At 41.0% G+C, this 19,482-nt stretch overlaps 1 protein-coding gene across 1 annotated transcript; it reads left to right on the forward strand.

Annotated features, from left to right (window-relative positions):
* The first annotated feature begins 15,788 nt into the window (after nucleotides 1-15,788).
* Nucleotides 15,789-17,882, forward strand: LOC121693704 (complement component C1q receptor). The gene has a single exon (XM_042073324.1). The coding sequence runs from the start codon at nucleotides 15,896-15,898 to the stop codon at nucleotides 17,591-17,593; it is 1,698 nt and encodes a 565-aa protein (XP_041929258.1). The 5' UTR covers nucleotides 15,789-15,895; the 3' UTR covers nucleotides 17,594-17,882.
* The last annotated feature ends 1,600 nt before the right edge of the window (nucleotides 17,883-19,482 follow it).

The following is a 19,482-nucleotide window of genomic DNA, read 5'->3' on the forward strand; positions in this document are numbered from 1 at the left end:
GAGCTAAGATAAAGGCAGAGCAAATGCCCCCTTGAGTTTGCCTTCTCTAATGACATGAGTGGAAAACAGCTGCAGGCTATGTTGTTCACCTGATGGATCTACAAAAACAAATTCTGTGGCTAAGCATGTCACAGTTCCAGATTAAGTTTTGGTGCCCTTCCACCTTCAGTGTCTCCTTATGTGGCTTTGGTCACTCCAAACATTATTTTCTAATCACAGTCTTGACTACGATAGTGTAAACGGTCATTTAAATAGCCTACATTCATTCTGTAAATATTGTGATTATCATCTGTATCTTCCTCCACTTACATTTTTAAAAAGTAAATTATCAGCCTTTTCTAATAGTTTTAAACCATGGTCTGGTCTGATACATGCCTTGATGAAGACAATGTGTCGAAACTCGTAGGCAAAGATAATGAATGCGTAGCAAGATGGGTCGTCCTAGTTCATGTCTATGAGGGCAAAGTGGAGTTCAGTCAGAGACGGGCTCTGGTTCAGTTCCCGCCTGCACAGGGGCGTGTCACTGACGTATGACTTACGTTTGAACGCCTCGGTTCCACGCCAGACAAGCCGGAGTACAAAATAAACTTGGTGTACACCTTCATTAATGTTGATTTTCTCTCGACTGGAGGGTCATACTATCACGACATTCTACTGAAATAGGGAGGAGGATTTGGAGATCATGATACCATGTCCGAAATGTGCATCCATTGCTCAGAAAAATAAGGCTTGGACAAATTCTGGGATTCTGCCATAGACCTCAATGTTAAAAAGAGAGCCCGATCACTGCATAAATGTGCGGGGGTGTGTACTGCTACCCTATTTGCATAAATTTCCAGGGACAGGAAATGGCCTCTCATGAAGTATCTTCGTAATCAACCATCTTAGGCGTAGGCATGTAGCCAGAGTTTAATAAAGGCTTTTTAACTTTAGTAAGGAGTGCCTCAAAAGTTTTTAGTATCTTTTCATGGTCTGGTCTGTTTATTTAATAGTTAAGTAGGATATCGAACCCTGTGACACGCCATTAGGCCGATCTCTGTCCCCCTCATTCCCTAAACCGGCGCCTGAGGGTTGGGGTGCTACATAGGCTACACAAGCAGGTAGGCTAGCTAATAGTGAATTACAAAAGTCCATCTTGGAGATGACCATAGGCTGAACAAGAAATTGTGAGGAATCTTGTGTCAGATAATGTCTGATGTTCCTATAATGTTGTAGGCCTAAAGGATAAACCAACATGATTTTGCAATTGAGGCTAGGCCTACATGTTCAGAGAAGTTAAGTCGGTCATCAATTACGAGCCTAGGTTACGTGCCGATCTAGTTGGGGTCAGTGAAGATGAGTCAAGCTGGATGTTAATCTGTTAGGGAATAGATGTTTTAGCTGGAAACACCTAAAGCGCCGTTTTTGAGAGATTAAGCTGAAGGTGTCGATCTTTCATCCAGACTGAAATATATCCTTAAGGCATGCAGAAATCAGATGGGAAACGCTCATCCGGGGGGAAAGATAAGTAAAGTTGAGTATCGTATTGAGTATAATAAAATAGAACCAGATCCACAATCAACCTGCAGTGATATGTGGTCAAAATTACTCCAAGACAACTGGTGTGAGACTGCAGCTTTGTTCACTGTACCGGGAGCATGTTACCCACATGAAATGTCAAAGTAACAAGCCCCCATATCTGTAGGTGAAACCAGTTCTTATAGGCTACCCTTAACACACACACCCAACCAGTGATCATCTAACCAGCTGGTATTTACCAGAGATAAGGATGTTTATGTTGGTATCCCCCTACCTTACATTCCTACAGAGGGGGTTTCAGATGACACAGGGGTTATCTTAACATTCCTAAGTCCAAGGATGGTAACCAGATTTCACTATAAGTTATACTAAAATATTTAATTCAATGAGAAACATAAATATTATCCCACAAATACCAGTATTGCTAAAATGGAAATCAGCACATTTCTGAAGCATGGGGTGACCAATAAGGGAGCATTCTGCACTTTATTTACAAATTGTGGTCTATTTAGGAATAATCTATGCAACCATGGGTCTGTCCCAAATGGGAGCAGCCGCCAGCTGCCTTCTGTCTGTCTAGTGTCGGACCCCAGGAAGAATAGCTCTGACTCATGCCCCAGCTATTGGGAATCCTATAAACAATAAACAATTCGCTGTCTAATGAGTCACTCTGTGCAGACATCAATGTACCAGGTAGGCTACTTTGTTAGTTAGCAACACAGAACCAAAGATTCTAAAATCTTTGCACAGAACACTGTTTTTTTGTTGCTGGGACACCGTTGTCATGCCAATGGCTGACTTCATAATTTTATAGAATGGAATCCATGCATTTCCACTGAATTATTTTTCAGGGCCCTCGGAAGTCTACCAATGAAGTGTGGAGATACATTGAGCCTCGTAAATGGTGTAAAACAGTGATTTATTTGCATGGCTAGCCCGATGCCGAAGCACCACCATTGAAAAAGCTGTTGGTAGCATCGGCTAACTAGCGCCAGATTTTGGAGTGCAGGGGACAAGCCGAGATGGGTTATGAGACATACGTCCACACTCGGTATCATGTTTCAATACACTTTAGGTCAATATCACACCGGAATTCTCCTTTAAGGGGGGTTGTGGGAGATTCAGGTAGTGTTGCGACTTTTTGGACTCGCCCACTCTGTCAAAGAGACGTGAATCATGTTTTGGCCTACAAACCTTTTAAAATATCGAAAATGGATCATTGATCAGGGAAAAAAAATATCATGGATCAGGAAAAAATTATTTTCCTGGGCCCTCCCCCCAGGCCAAATTTTTTTTCCTGGGCCTTCCCCTAAGGCTTAAAAAATTCTCTTAGGCCCTCCCCCCCCGACGACCCCCCCCCCCCCCCCCCCCGCCGGTAAATATCGTACAGTCCCTAATTAGCGTTTAACGCTAGCCTTCGGGGCAGACGTACAGTAAAAAGTAATCGCTATTTCTATACCACTAACAAGGCTCAAAATAGCACCACACTTACACTGTAGCATAATGAGGGTCTCTACACGTAAACCGAAGCATTGAGAACTTTGTAAGTGTATAGGCAGTTTATTAAAAAGAAACACATTACCGTTCACGTCTGGTTCACATACAGGCAAAAAATAAATCACAGTGAACGGTCAAACTCGGTATACATGTGTTATTAACCCCTAGGTTCATTTTGCGCCGGAATTGTCCTTTAAGAACTGAAATGTGTATTTTTGGCATTCGTTTATTTTTATGTGAACTTCATTTGCACATTTTCAGTCCAGAAATGTTAGACCTATGATTTGTGGCACTTTGCAAGGCAGGTTCATCTGGTCAGTTTTTGAAACAGACACCACAATGTACTGAATAAATACAAATACTGTGAATAAACACTTTTAGCCTTTCCAGGAATATTGTTTTATTATTACACATACATCATGATAATATCGTAGATCAAATTGTCTTGCAGTGAATAGTTGCAATGAAGAGTAGGCCTATTTCAGAATCACTATATCATGATACAGTGAGGTGAAGCACACACTAATCCCGGCGCAGTGAGCTGCCTGCTACAATGGCGGCGCTCGGGGAGCAGTGAGGGGTTAGGTGCCTTGCTCAAGGGCACTTCAGCACTGGTCGGGGCTCGAACCGGCAACCCTCCGGTTACAAGTCCAGAGTCCAGTAGGCCACGGCTGCCCAAATTTTGTATTGTAGTATGTATAAATGTATAAAGTATTGTAGTTTGGAGTAGGCCTAAACCAGAGTCCTAATTATTCTTGCCTTACTAAATACCGCAAAGTGTCCTCCTTTTTGGTGTTATGGAAATGGCCACCCTAGTTCTGGCAGTGACGAGCAGTTGATTTACTTAGCCTACTAACTAGCCTACTCTGCTTTCCCAAAGGAAGCATCCTAGGATAATAGGTTATTGCCACCTGGCACCTGGCGAATGTATTAAACAAGCAACACACGTTTTTTTTACAAACTTTTTTTTATGTGATAAGCCTATTTAAGCCTATTTGATGAGCCTATTTCACCCATCAATGGATCATAAATGGCATCCACTCCACAGCACTATCACAAAGCAGAAGAGCTTGACCAGCTGGAGAGTACGCTCACTGCAGACAGACTGAGGAAGTCATTTGTCCCCAGGGCCATACAACTCTTCAATGCTTCACTAAAGGGAAGAGGAGAGATAGACTTCTCTGCATGCATAGTCTGTCTGCTTCTCCACCCTCTCCTAGTCAGGATCAGTCCCTGCCCTTTCACTGCAAGCGCCTCATGCTTACATCCTCAGGGCTCCAGAGAGCGACCAATTTCTAATTCAATCTCCAATACCTAATTTTTCAAAAGTGCGACTAAAAAAAAATCGGAGGTCGCACCGGTGCGACCAGCTATTCGAGAGAGGATAAAGTGTCCGCATTGACACTCTACCTTTGGTTCAATAACAGAATAACAGACACATATTAGACCAATATCGTGGTTTAAGCAAATCACAGATAGTGAAGGGCGGGACCTCCCCTCTGATTAGCCGTGGCCCAGTGCCTGTGTGTAAATTTGAAAATGCGTGTGCTGCAGAGAGAGAGAGAGAGAGAGAGGTCAGAGACCCGTCAGATAAACAGAGTGGATGCAATTGCATTACAGTGTGGTCACATAGGCCGAGATAAATGTCCCCTCTCCCCACTGCCTTTCGGCGGCTGGCAGCAGCAAACCGATCAGACGAGCCGGAGATGATGATCAAGTTTATCGTTGCCTATGATAGGCCTAGTGAAACTTCCCTTCACCAAGTTCAGTCCAAAATAATTATTCACCAGAAAAATAGTTTGATAACCCCGACGTAGGCCTACAGGAATGCCACTTGCGCCAAATGTATAGGAGTCAGATGAAAAGACGTCTTAAAATTGCGAGCAATGCATATAAGGCCTTCCCGAACGATAGAGATACAGATATCGCCGAAAAGGAGTGCGTCATTGACCGCAGTTACATGCAGGGAGTAACCCGGTTTTCAACAGCAATATTCGTTTTGCGCGCGAGTTGTGTAAACTCATTCTGATGGCATCAATCAATTTAATCCGGTATTTGGCGCAAACCGAATATCGCTGCTACATTTAAAGCCCGAATATTCCCTGCATCAGGGACGTGCACAGGGGGGTTGCTCAGGTTGCCGGGGCCCATATGGCCTTCTCGACTCACGTTGCCCTTCCGAGGGGAACATAAGTAAATAAATAAATAAATCGTACAATGGATGCAGAATGTCACGTAGGCCTAGATAAAAAAAATCGCAAAGCCTCATTCACTTCCATTCGGGCACCGAAAGTGAAAGTCAGTAGGGGAAGGGCAAACTCTGTTTACGTGGCTGAAGCGCTGCACGCGACCGGCACCTGAGCTGAACCTGCATGAGCGGCCTTAGGAGATTTTCGCGAAACCACGTTGTCGGAAAAAGTGAGTTTGTAATGTATAACAAACGAACGATCATCATCAAGTTTTAAGAAATGAAATTCATTAATCCAGGCTGATTTTGCCACGTTAGCCTAAATAATCAGACAGATAGCTTGTAGACAAGCAGCCCGTTAGGCCTACCACATAGCCAGTTTTGGTAGGCATTAGGCCAGGGTTAGGCAAACTGCGGCCCGCGCACCAATCATTTCATCCGGCCCGCCGAGCATTTAATTTGGTTATCAGGCTGCTCGCTATTTTTTTCCTGTGACAGAGACGACATTGGTTAGCTTTACCACAAACTGCTTTTCACTCTTTTGTGACGTTTACAATGTCAAAACATCATGTTAAATAGAGATGATAGGCCTACTCTTAGTTATCTCCTTTGCAGCAGAACTAACTTGAACATTATGCTACTAGCCTACTGTGCGGCCCGCCGGCCAATTTTCAAAACCCAATGTGGCCCTTGAGCCAAAATGTTTGCCCACCCCTGCATTAGGCAAACTAAGCTACATGTATGCTGATAGTTACTTTCTCACATTTTGTTTTAGCAAGTAGAATGAATGATGGAAGTAATGTACATTATTTTATTCAAAATGGTTAAATGCTTAAATCCTATTCACTATTTTGGGTATTGTTTGAAGCCAAGATGCCCACTGAAAAGAGGCGGATTCAGGAGAGGGAGAGACAATTCAGGGAGGCAGCAAAGGGCAGCACATCACTGCAGGGTTGGCTGTGAAAAAGCCAACCAGCAGGTGAGACAGAAACTTTCTGTGATAAAGATGACATGACACTGTGTAAGCAAATTGATTAATTAATCAGACTCATATTTTAGCCTACTAATGGCAATGTTTCATAATTACATTACATTTAAGATGAGGAGCTAATGAGGAGCAGTCACAAGCCTCCAGAACATGTGAGGAAAAATGTGGACCAGGAGGAGGCACATAGGGCAGGTAGGCCTAAGTGATGATCACCAAATATGAGATGAGAGGACCATGCCAGAATAAAGAGCTGCATGCTAAATAATTATAATCTAAAAAAACATAGGCTATCATTTCAAAGTTCTTGCCTGAGCAGAACATAAATACCACTAGTGGGCATTAAAATAATAATGATAATGGCAATAACAATAATATGTAATTGGTCAGATGATGAGCCCACATTTGGAGAAACCTGTCAGTGACTTAATAGGATATTGATAGGGATATTGATGTTGGTGATTTTCATGACTGAAGTCATGTTTTTCTGTGTTATTAGTTAAGGTGATTGAGTGCTGTATTTCAGTGTTTTACTTATATATTATATATTTATTTATTTATTTTGTATTTTTTTTTTTAATAAAGACCCTGTTATTCTCAGTCCTTCATATAGCCCGTTTTTTTGCGGGGGGGGGGTGCCCTTTTTTCAGGTCAGAGCAACTGCCCCTCAAAGTTCCTGTGCACGTCCCTGCCCTGCATGTATAACTGTGGTCATTGTGTACGGTGAATTGAATGGACACATTTAGATCGAGCATGGCAAGTCATTGCAATAGCCTATAATAATAGGCCTACCATTTCGTTACTGCATTAACCATAGTGACGTTCTTATTGAAAATTTAAAAATACTAAAATTAAAAAGTAAATTGCATTGTGGGGCTGTCAAATGATTATTACAATCATTATTGCAAAAACACATAAAAATCCCCCAGGCTACTTGGAACATCTCTTTAAATTGTGCTCAAATACATTTCTATGGAAGATGCTAGCATGGCGAGCTGGTTTAGCCAAGGCCTAAAGATCATGAAGGATAGTAGGCCTATGTAAGACATTGAGCCATGAGATGTGCAGTTTGAAGCCCTTAAAAGATGCGCACTGTTAATTTACTCACTGTTATTTTTATTTAATTCATCTTGAGATGTTTTTAGTTTAAATTTCAGCTCAGTGGACCACTTAAAGCACCAACACTTCATTAAGTTACTTTTCTTGTAGAATTGTAAATCATAAGTCATAGGACAACCTATATAGGACAGTAATTAAAGAAAAAAAGTGAACCTGCTGCGGTGTTAAATGCGATGTGGTTGAAAATTTGGGTGCACCTAACTTTTGTGCTGGTGCACCTAAAAAAAAGTTAGGCGCACCAGTGCAAAAAGTTAGTCTGGAGTCCTGATCCTTAATACATTCATGTGGATCTTTGATTTAGTATATTTTACTGTCCTTATTAGTCACGTGGATTTGTTATTTTATCATTCTGTTTATGGTGTATGTTGTGTGATGTCTTAAGCTACTGGGACCTCGAATTTCCCCTTGAGGATCAGTAAAGTATCTATCTATCTATCTATCTATCTATCTATCTATCTATCTATCTAAATGGAAAGGGACAAGTCCCTCAATATTAATAGGGGTGAATTTTAATCTGGGACATTTGGTAATGTGGGACACTTAAATTCCGGCGTATTTAATTCCTGTTCTAATAAAATGTAGTCATCAAGACTCTTACTAAAGTTGACTATATGTCATGTGACTGAAATTGCATGACAGCATAGTAGTAACCCTAGTCCAGGGTTAGGTAGTAATGGATTACATAATAATATTACAAAAATCAAGTAACTATAATCATCCCAGATTACAATAAAAAAATGTGTAATCAAATTAGTTCATTGATTGGGATTACTTGATTACAATTTATCATACAAACAATGCAACTTTTTTTATGATAACATTTTTTATACAGTTTTGTTTTTTATGATAACATTTTCATACAGTTTTTCTCAGTCGCTTTGGTGCTTTTCTCACGTTTTCGTGTTAATTAATCATCTTCGTAATTCGGTATATGGTTAAATGACTCATTATGGGGCGAATGAAGACTCTCTCGCCCGCCTCTACTGCCTGTAGGAAGAATATCCCGCTTGCAAGTTCAGTGTATTGTACCCGCCGACCGAAGCAGGATCAGTTTACAGCACAGAGGCAGGCTAACGAAACGCTAGAGATTGTTGCAAACGTGTGTATAATGGCAGAGCCGGCGAAGAAGCAGTGAATGGAAGACGCAAAGAAAAGGAAAAGAGCTTCAGATCGAGTGAGGGGGGAGTTTCGTAGAGAAAAAGCATCAGGCTTGCCTGGTGTCCCTTTAACATTTGCACAGCATTTCTCAAAACAATTAGTGCAAACTGCAAAACCTAGTGGATAACCTGCAAAAGCACGTCACTTGCTCAAAATGGATAGTCCATTCCTCAAAAGCAAGTATTTATGTCAATGAAACTGCCAGTGTCGTCAAAATGAGAAGTCTTGACACCATAGTTTATGAACAAGATAGTCAAATGGCTTTGTCATGTTTTCATTATGACAGTTTATGCTCTCAGGGCCAGATACTAACGCTTTTGCGCCCACTTCAGGCGTATTTGTTTCGCAACGTGCGTGTAAAATCATTGCGAGGTATGTACAGGCCGCAATGATGCGCAAAAGCGCAAACTGCCTGTCGCGGGAGCTGAAAGTGGCAGATTGCGTTTTTACTGTAATGTCATGCATATGCATTCATGGGAGGATCCAGGGGAAAGTGGGAGTTTAGCATAAAAACATGGGAGGGGAAGAGTAAAGAGCGCCTAATTATGTATTCCGCTACAAAGACTGCTCCTGAAAGCGCACGTCTATTCTGCGCCTAAATACTTCCGCCTTGTAAAAGCAAGTGTTAATCCAAATTGCAGTTCAATGCGTCAATAAGAGTACCTTTCAAAGACAACAGAATCGCTATTTAGAGCACCAGTTTGTACTATCAAAAGCAACATTAACTTTCGTTGGCCTTTCGAATGCCACTTTCACGTCATTCACTTAAACTTTCCTACTTGCTAGATTTGACCAATCTTCCATAGCCTACGTGCACAAGTAGTTTGAGTAGAACTACTGATCTTCATTATCTCCTTGCTTGTTGACATCTTATCATGTATGGTATTATTTCATGATCGCTAAACGTTTGATTCTTTCTAATGTTGTCATCAGTTAACTTCATTCAACTTCCGCCCTGAAGGGACCTATTTCCCGATAATGACCGGTGTTCTATGCATTATCCCTCTTATTACACGGCTACTTTCCAAAACGAAACAATAAACTCGCCACGATATGACTCTTTAGCCTACATAGCCTAGACTATAGCCTATTTGTTACTGTTTTATCTTAGCTTTTGCTGAGAAACAAATAGTTCGCAACAATACACGCTGAACTTGAATCAAACATTCTTTAGAACACAGTTGATCAACCGTCTGCTTTCACTTTTGAATGAAGTTCCAGTCCTTGCATAGTGATTTAAAAGACGTGAATTAGAAGCACAAAACCCATTTTCCTTGACAGTGGTCTGTTATACTTAGCAACGGTCTGTTATCGAGAAATAGCAGACCACAGAACGTTGAGAAGGCCCATTCAAGTGAATGGAGCATTCTTCAGCATTATGAAGAGCCGTGTAATAAACATTTCTATTCTAACCTGTGTTACTCTGTGCCAGTAATTCTCACAATTTCTGATATTCTGAGACTTTGAGAGGGCAGCCAAGGTTCCTGCGATACCAAGCATTCCTGGACGTGATGAAGTATGATGACACTGATTTAACTAATGCTACCTTAAGGATGCACAAAACGAAGATGCTTCCTTTCAGGAGGTTTATACAAATATTTATTATTCTTATAAAAATAAAAAGCGAAATATAAAACAGATGGATGATATGGTTGGACACACACAACATCGGACAAACGAACACAAAAACACACAAAATATATATACAAATTGAAAATTCCACAGCAGTCTGTAGACCTAGCCTGGCCTCTGCTTGCCTACGTACTTCCACTCGATTTCTTTTCCCTACAGTACTCCATCTGGAATAGGTTGATTCACCCTCGTTTACTTTGGTAGTTGGGCAGCCGACCCAACCAGCGAACAGAGGGCGTCCCTGAGAGCGATTACGTTACACAGACATGGTCTTTCAATTACTACGTCCCCGCCCCCGAAGCAGACTGCTTGGAATACATCAATGTAGGGAGTGAAAGGGTCTTATGAAATCTTTGAGCAAATTTGAATAAAAGGCGCAAATAAGGTTGGTGTGAGTTATTTTAGCTCTTTCTAGTTTAGCCTATTAACAGGAGTGTCACGAACGAAGTCACAGTCGAGTAGGATGTTATATCGTCAGCTTTGTCACTTGAAATACGAACGTACCCAAGTCAAACTTTAGTTTAGTAGGCTACATGGTCGCGTCAAAATCACTATTTTTAACACTAAGAAGGCTCGACATAACATGAATCTTTGATCGAAGCATCAACAGTGTCTCTACACATGAACTCAAGCATTGAGAACATTGTTCGTGTACACATAGTTTACTAAAAACTCACTCCTTGCAAGATGGCAAGATGGCAGCGAGCAGAAAAAACAAGCGAGTTGTTCATGTGTAGAGACACTGATGATACTTCGATCAAGGTTTCATGTTGTGTCGAGCCTTCTTAGTGTTTGAAAAATAACAATTTTGACGCGATTGTATCAAAAAAGTAGTGGCCCTATAGGATTCCCATTCAAAAGGTCATTTCACCCGAAGACGACAATGCATACAAGCTTAAAAGTGATGCTTTGGATGTACTTATGCATTTATATGAAAGTTTGACTTGGGTACTACATTCACAAAACACCATATGATGCATTTTGGTGAGAGTTACAGAGATGAAACGTGTGATTGTTTGCTGATAAGATGCATGGCACGCTTGCTTGTTATGGGCGTGATGCAGAGAAACTTCTCTGTATGACGAAACGCCGGTTGTTAGTGATTGGTTCAAAGCGGTTCAAAGGAACTCCAATGATTTTAAACCTAAAACTGTACCCTCCCACCCGGAAATAAACGTTTGCCTATGGATCTAGGCCAGACTCTCTGCGAAGTCAGAGAGTCTGGTTTCCAGGCTACTGTAGACCAGCTGTCTTCTCACAACTTTTTCACCTACTAAAATGCTGACTGTACTGATGGGAGTAAAGTCAGAGACTTTCTAATGAGGAGACACAGCAATCAAAAAATTGTCCATAGAAATGCATGGGGTTAGTTTGTAACACCAATATGGCAGTTGTCTACACATACCCCCCCCCCCCCCTATTCCGCGGCAAAAAAGTCAACATGTGACTACATCGTGTCAATCATGTGTTGTGATGTCATTGGAGCAGGGTTTGTGTCGTGAAGCCTTGCGCTTGCACATTTCTTCTGAAATAGATGTCCGATAAGTGCCCAAAAAGCATTACAATATGGCCACCGAGTGGAGGGACTTGCCTAAAAGGGCTTTGGTAAAAAGCATTTTGATTGGCTGCTTCTACAGTAACTAACCAAACTGCTATGGCAATCGCAATCAACATGTGTCACCATAAGTCAAGTCAACTTTATTTCTATAGCACATTTAAAAACAACTGAGTTGAACCAAAGTGCTTACAAACAAACATAAAACAATGACAATGGTACAACAACAATAATATAATAATAATATAATAAAAATAATACACAAATTAGTCAAAAATAAAATAAAGAATAAAGAGTGTGTGTGTGTGTGTGGGGGGGGGGGGGGGGGTATTATCCGTATTAAGGTAGATTAAAAGCTTGGGAGAAAATGAAAGTCTTTAAGTTGGACTTAAAGCAGTCAATGGTTGGAGAGGACTTAATATGTACAGGTAGACTATTCCAGAGTTGGGGGGCAACAACAGAGAAGGCTCTATCACCCTTGGTTTTAAGGCGTGTTTTGGGGATACAGAGAAGATTCTGAGATGAAGACCTAAGTGATCTTGTGGAGCGCTGTACGTATTAGTAGGTCACCTATGTAACTAGGTGCCAAACCACTGAGGGCTTTGAAGACAAAAAGTAAAATTTTAAAATTAACTCTGTGCGCCACAGGTAACCAGTGCAGATTAGCCAACACAGGAGTTATATGCTCACGTTTCTTAGAGCCACTTAATAATCTAGCTGCTGCATTTTGAACTAGCTGAAGTCTGTTGAGAGTGGAGTGGGTCAGGCCTGCATATAATGAATTGCAATAATCTAGTCTAGATGTTATGAAAGCATGTATAAGAGTTTCAAGATCGGAGAAGGACAGAAAGGGCTTCAGTTTTGCAATGGTTCTTAACTGGAAAAAGCTGCCTTTGACCACACTATTTACTTGCTTATTAAAATTTAAAGAGGAGTCAAAGAAAACCCTGAGATTCTTGACTTCACTGTGGCAGTTTGCAGAGAGAGGTCCTAGTGCATTTTTCAAGATAGAAACATCACTTGGAGGGCCAAAAATAATTATATCAGTTTTACTTTCGTTCAGTTGAAGAACATTTCTTGCCATCCAGCGTTTGACATCACTGAGACAGTTACTGAAGGACAGAAAGGGCTTCAGTTTTGCAATGGTTCTTAACTGGAAAAAGCTGCCTTTGACCACACTATTTACTTGCTTATTAAAATTTAAAGAGGAGTCAAAGAAAACCCTGAGATTCTTGACTTCACTGTGGCAGTTTGCAGAGAGAGGTCCTAGTGCATTTTTCAAGATAGAAACATCACTTGGAGGGCCAAAAATAATTATATCAGTTTTACTTTCGTTCAGTTGAAGAACATTTCTTGCCATCCAGCGTTTGACATCACTGAGACAGTTAAAAATATTCTCCAATGAACAAATGCCATCAGTGTTAACAAGCAGGTAAAACTGAGTGTCATCTGCATAGCAGTGATACTGAATGTTATACTTATTAAAAATTGAGCCAAGGGGTAGCATATAAAGAGAGAGAATAAAAGAGGGCCCAAAATGGAACCCTGAGGAACACCACACTTTATAGAGGCAGAGGAAGAGGAGAAATTGCCTGAACTAACTGAAAATGATCTATCACTAAGATAAGAAGAGAACCATTGCAAAACAGAACCCTGGAGACCAACTTCATCCTCCAAGCGTTTTAATAGGATGTTATGGTTGATGGTGTCGAATGCTGCACTCAGATCAAGAAGCACCAAGAGGGCGCAAGATCCAGAGTCAACTGCTAAAAGAATGTCGTTTTGGACTTTAAGCAAGGCCGATTCAGTGCTGTGCAGAGATCTAAAACCTGACTGGAATTTGTCACATATATTGAACTCACTCAGATAAGAAGAAACCTGAGAGAGGACAACCTTTTCTAGTATCTTTGACAGAAAAGGTAATTTAGAAACGGGTCTATAATTCTTCAGGTCACTGGGCTCAAGGCTAGGTTTCTTCAGTAAAGGTTGCACAATTGCACGTTTAAAACCTGAGGGGACCACTCCATTGGTTAGTGAGTGATTAATTATGGCCAATACAAAAGGGCAGATGATGGTAAAAACTTCTTTAAAAAGGCGTGCAGGTAAAACATCTAAGTGGCAGGATGTAGATTTCATATGGGAGACCACCTCAGAAAGCTGGGAGGAAGATATAGCCTGAAACTGTTGGAGGTAGCTAGGTGAAAGTTCTATCACTGAGGGATCCGCATCCGGAGGTGAGATTTGAGATTTTATTTTGTCAATTTTATCGATGAAGAAGTTGAGGAACTTCTCACAAATTTCTGTTGAAGGGGCAAAAGTAGATGATGCAGAGGCAGGATTTATAATAGAATTAATGGTATTAAATAAAACTTTTGGCCTATGAGCATTATTGTTTATATGCTGAGCATAATACTCTACCTTTGCTGCCTTAACAGAGTTTTGGTAGATCTTTAGAGAATCTCTGAAAAGGTCATAGAAGACCTGAAGCTTCTCTTTTTTCCATTTGCGCTCTGCTTTCCTGCAAGATTTTCTGACAGAACAGGTAGTGGCATTTAACCATGGAGTGGTGATAGTTTTGACACGCTTTTGTTTTAGTGGGGCAACACAGTCTAAGGTCTCAAGACAGGATGCATTGAAGAGAGTGACTAATAAGGGCTGACCGCATCCATGTCTGTCAGAGAGAGCGGAGAGGCAAGCTAAAAGTCGGGTGTATGATCTTGTCTTAGACCTCGACCACTGCAGTGCAGACTCTTCCGTCTGTCCCTAGGATGACTCCAGTAACATGACCATATGGCGACGGGGCTCTTGACAGCTGAGGGTCCAGCACCACGATGGTGAGCAGAGAGAACATATGGATGAGAAAATAAAATAAAGTAAAATAAAAACACACACACACACAGAACACAACACACTTAACAAACACTGAGTTCCAGCCACCCTGTGAGGACCAGATCAGTTACTGGATCTATGTCAGCCACATCTGTTGAGATGTAGTCCAGTAAGGCTTGGAACTTAAAATCTCCTCAATTTCAGTCAGCACTGTCTGAAATCAGGTCTCACGAAATTACGTTTGCCTCCTTTCAAGTTTAGTTTTTTTTTATTAAGAATATCAGGTAAAATTGTGCATGTATGCCTCCACTAAGATAAGTTGTAAGTTACACATTTCAGACTACATAAAATTACTTTCAGATGATTGTGTGTGTGTGTGTGCGTGTGTAAAGGTGAGAGAGAGCAAGAGAGACCAATTCATGCAAGAAAACAGTAGACTGGGCTCTTTGGGTATTTCCTCCCATTGAAATGGTGACCCCGCCTTTTTAAACAAACACAGGATGCACAGCTAGATTTATCTACACATTGCAGGCTGTTGGAACAATAACCTGGCGCCACTGCAGATGTCAGCCAGAGAAGAGGAACTTTTGAGTGGACAAGTGAAATGTACATATACATTGACTAAATCATTTATTTCTATCTGAACATTCATTTTTTTTATAATCCTATCTTTCTGTAGCCTGTTTAAATCCCATGAAATAGCAAATGTTATGGGATGTTCATACCGTAAATAAGGGTGCCACCCATCCTTCCACAATTTAACTGAGGTCAATGGTCAAGGTTGTATACCTGTCTTTTATTATTTTCCTTGGGACTAATGATTTTCTGTTGTCTTTGGAACTTCATTTTGTGAGGCATGGGCCTGTCCACACTTCATGGCCTACCTAAAGTTAGTCTATACATGGGACTAGGGTTATATTCCTGAGGTAATTTATACTAAGTTGTTTGAGAAATAGATAATGATCGATAAAGTCCTTTCAGTCATGGAAGGCTGCAAAGCCACCAAGTAGGCTACCGCTGACAACTTAACAGCACATATGCTATATATGTGCGCTGTGAAAAAGCACAAATTAATGAGTTAAATTAAATATTGTATGTTTTACCAATCTGTGGTGAGTTGCGTAAACATTTTCAGACTGTTATAATGTCGAAGACATCTGGGGAAATAAGGAAGCAGCTTCTTTGTTTCCAGAAAGGAACTAGAGGGAAGAGGAAACAAAAGAAACCTGCAAGATATTATTTCCGTTTTAAGTAATCCACAAAACAGGATGTCGCACTTTGTGTACGATTCAATCACTGTGTCTTGGGGCGTGTAGGCTAACTATTGGGTTCTCAGCATTGCGCTGCCAACTTAACTGAACTATATGCTATTTTGATAAACCATTTATTTATGTATTATTTTAGGTAGGGTAAAATGTTGTCGTTGCTTTTACTGTGCCCCATTTTTGTTGCGTGTAAAGTACACTCTCCTCCAACGGCAACCGTTTGCACTCCAAAGGCTTGCTTCACTTGGTATAGTGAGGGACTTTCGTTTCATGAGACTGCAGACAAGTGTAAGGACCTCGGAGGCGACATAGCCACTATTCGAGATCAATCTGAATTAAGTGAAGTGGAATTCGTTGTCTCACAGCTCAGCGAAAAAGACATCAAGTTTTGGATCGGACTTCGGCTACCAAAAAGTCACTGCACCCTGCCCATCTTAAATTTAAAAGGTTTTAAATGGATTTCTGGAGCAGAGGATTCCCAGTATTCTAACTGGGAAAAAGATCCAGAGAACACGTGCACTGCAGAACGTTGCGTTGTAGTTCAGAGATCATCCAGCCTTGACCTCAAGTGGATTGACACGTCTTGCAAAACAAAACATTTTTACTTGTGTCGCTTTTATTTCAAAGGAACGTGTCCAACCCTTTCGGTGATGGGACCCTCAACTGTAAGTTACACTGTCCCCTTTTCGGCCTCTCCTCTTAATCAAGACAGTGGCTTTGCTCGTTGGCCGCATGGGACATTTGCTGAGATATTATGTGATTCTGGTCAGTTTAATGATATGATTTGTAAAGAAAATGACGGTGTTTTTGCATGGACATCTCCGGGTCCGTTCTGCAATGATCGGAAAACAAGCTGTGAGAACGTGAAAAGAGGATGTGAACATTTTTGTGTTGCAGAAGAAGCAGGAGTTCACTGTGGGTGCAATGACGGGTATCAACTGGGTGATGATGGAATCTCATGCATCCTTAAAAATTATTGCCTGTCTGCACCATGTAAATACAACTGCCTCACTAACACCTCGGGATTCGTGTGTGTCTGTCCAGATGGATTCCAATTGGCAGCAGATCAGATCAGCTGTGTTGATATCGATGAGTGTACTGTGTCACCTCCATGCGGTGAGCACATATGCCGTAATACCAATGGAAGTTACACCTGTCAGTGTAGAGAGGGCTTTACTTCAGCCGATGGGCAGTGTCAAGATGTCGACGAGTGTACCCAGTCAATATGTCATCAAGGTTGCCTGAATTCTTTAGGGTCCTTCTCCTGTTACTGTTCCGCAGGGTTCAAGTCATTGGACGGGGGTTTGTCATGTGTTGACATTGACGAATGTCTCGATCTGAAGACAAATCGTTGTGAAGATAAATGTAGAAATACCGTGGGGAGTTATATGTGCTCTTGCAGACCAAATTTTAAATTGGCGGGCAATGGAATATCTTGCATCGCCGAAAAGTCTGGAGTTTCCAGTGAGCATACACAAGACCCCAAGGTCACACAGAGTCCATTTCAAGTACCACAGGTTACAGCTGACCCAGTGGTTACTTATTCACCAACCTCTACTTCCAAAAATCCACCCAACCACTCCATTACGCACGCACCATTTGGAGATCTTAGCAACACAAGTGACACTGTATATAAAGCACCAGTCGTTAATTCGTGGGTGCTGGTCTGTGTTTTAGCATCAGTCATACCGCTCATTATTTTAATTTTTCTGACTGTTGTTATCGTCATTTGCCGCTGTAATCGTTCTAAGAGCCATAAGAAGAAGCCAAGCCCAACGGCGGACAGTTATTGTTGGGTGTCCTCTGGTCTTGGACCAATGCCAGAGAAAATACATGACATGACATGAATGTTCAACAGCAACACGTTGATTTAAGGGACAGTGTACTGTGTACATGTGTATGGTCATTTAAGTGTGAACAGCATCATTGTTTAGTCTTGAGTCTTTGATGTGGCTATGCACCTGCACTCAAAACATGAAACATTCAAAACAGAATTGCGCTTTGAATTAAAACTAGAGCTTCATTGTTGTGCAACTCTTAACTTATTTATACCACAAACATGTTGATGATATTTTGGAATTCGTATAAGGTGTATCTTTGACATAAACACTGAATAAAACCGATAATCTAGCCTAATTAACCCTTGTAATAAGGTGCTATGTATCTTAATTGTGTCCTCTTCCTAACTGGGCCTACTGTATGTGTGTGTGTGTGTCTGTGCGCCTGTATGTGTGCGTGTCTGAGTGTAGGAGTCTGTGTGCGAAAATGTAGTGTTTCTGCACCTGCATTGTTACATTTCAAGCACTTTCACCTGTTCTGGGGGTCGTTTCTAGAAAAGTTAGCAACGACGTTGCTCAACCACCATGGTACAACGCAACTTGCGACTAAACAACGACACTGTTACACCTGTTTCCAGAAAGCATCGTACCTGTGTCGCAATTCGCTACCTCCGACGTTCGAACACCATAGTTCCAACAACGTTGTTGATGATGCAGCGATACATATCATTGGTGGAAACAGTGGCAACGTGTAATACCTCACCCCCTAGAAATGTTCTGTCAGTTCTACTCATCTCTGAGTAAGAGTAGGCCTACGAGACACAACAATAGGTTTTGACCATAGGCCTACATATTTATGTATATAGTTACTCTACATCGAGAGACCATAGGTACAATACATCAGTCAAAAACAATTGAATCTACGTGTCACACTAGTTCACCTGCAGCGAGAAGCAAGAGGACAATCTCACATCATAAGAAAATCGAACCTACAACGTTGGGATAATAAGTCATCTGCTTTAGCCACTACACCATTTAACACTGCTGTTGTTAGGGACTGTGAAGATTATAATACTAAAAGCAAGGCAATACTTTAATTAACATAAATAGCAAGGATGAGCCAAGTAGGGGAGCAGTGTCTTAATCAAAATTAAGCTACAGGATAGATCAATCCTTGAGTCACGAGATAAACATCCACTTCGCAAATTTTGGTTAGGCGGTTGTGATTTTTGGTTAGGCGCTCCGGACACCAACAGGAACTACCAAGGAACGACACAAGTGCGACTGCCTAGGGGCAGTAGTTCAAACGACCTAACTTTGCGTCCTTGTTTGCGATTGACAGTTCGACCTAACTTTGCGTCCTTGTTTGCGATTGACAGTTCTGACACTTTCTAGAAACACCAAATCCAAGAACGATGGAGCGAACTACCAAGGTTGCGACGCAAGTTAGCAAACGATGCTTTCTAGAAACGACCCCCTGATTAAGTTCTAGAAATAAGCACCAATGATCAAAAATCTTGTTTATATATTTTTTTTTTACCTTTTTTATAATGGAATTTTCTCATCTAAACGAAAATGATCATATGATCATAAATGTGATCTCACAGGGGTAAATGGCAAATATGAACCATAAATTATGTCTATCATTGGTAATTCAGCTAAAGTAAACATCTGTTATTTTACATAAATTGTTATAGCTGTATTGATTTAACAGCCAATGTGGTGGGCCCACCAGACCCGGGGACATTGGCTGTGTAACAAAAAATATACAAGGGTTTAATTATGATCCAAGTCATGTTCTGCCATTAAATATGTTGATAGAAATTACTATTTCAGCGGAACGTGGTGATCAAGTCACTATAAATTATTATTAATGATTAATGTCATGGTCTAAGAACAGTTCAATCCTTTCGTCATTGGGAAATCTTCATATCCCGTTCTGTTCTGACGAATACAAA

This window comes from Alosa sapidissima, chromosome 19 (genome assembly GCF_018492685.1).
Source record: "Alosa sapidissima isolate fAloSap1 chromosome 19, fAloSap1.pri, whole genome shotgun sequence".
NCBI lineage: Eukaryota > Metazoa > Chordata > Actinopteri > Clupeiformes > Clupeidae > Alosa > Alosa sapidissima.

Coding starts and splice junctions, on each gene's coding strand:
- LOC121693704 (XM_042073324.1), top strand. CDS start 15,896: ATGTTGTCGTTGCTTTTACTGTGCCCCATTTTTGTTGCGTGTAAAGTA.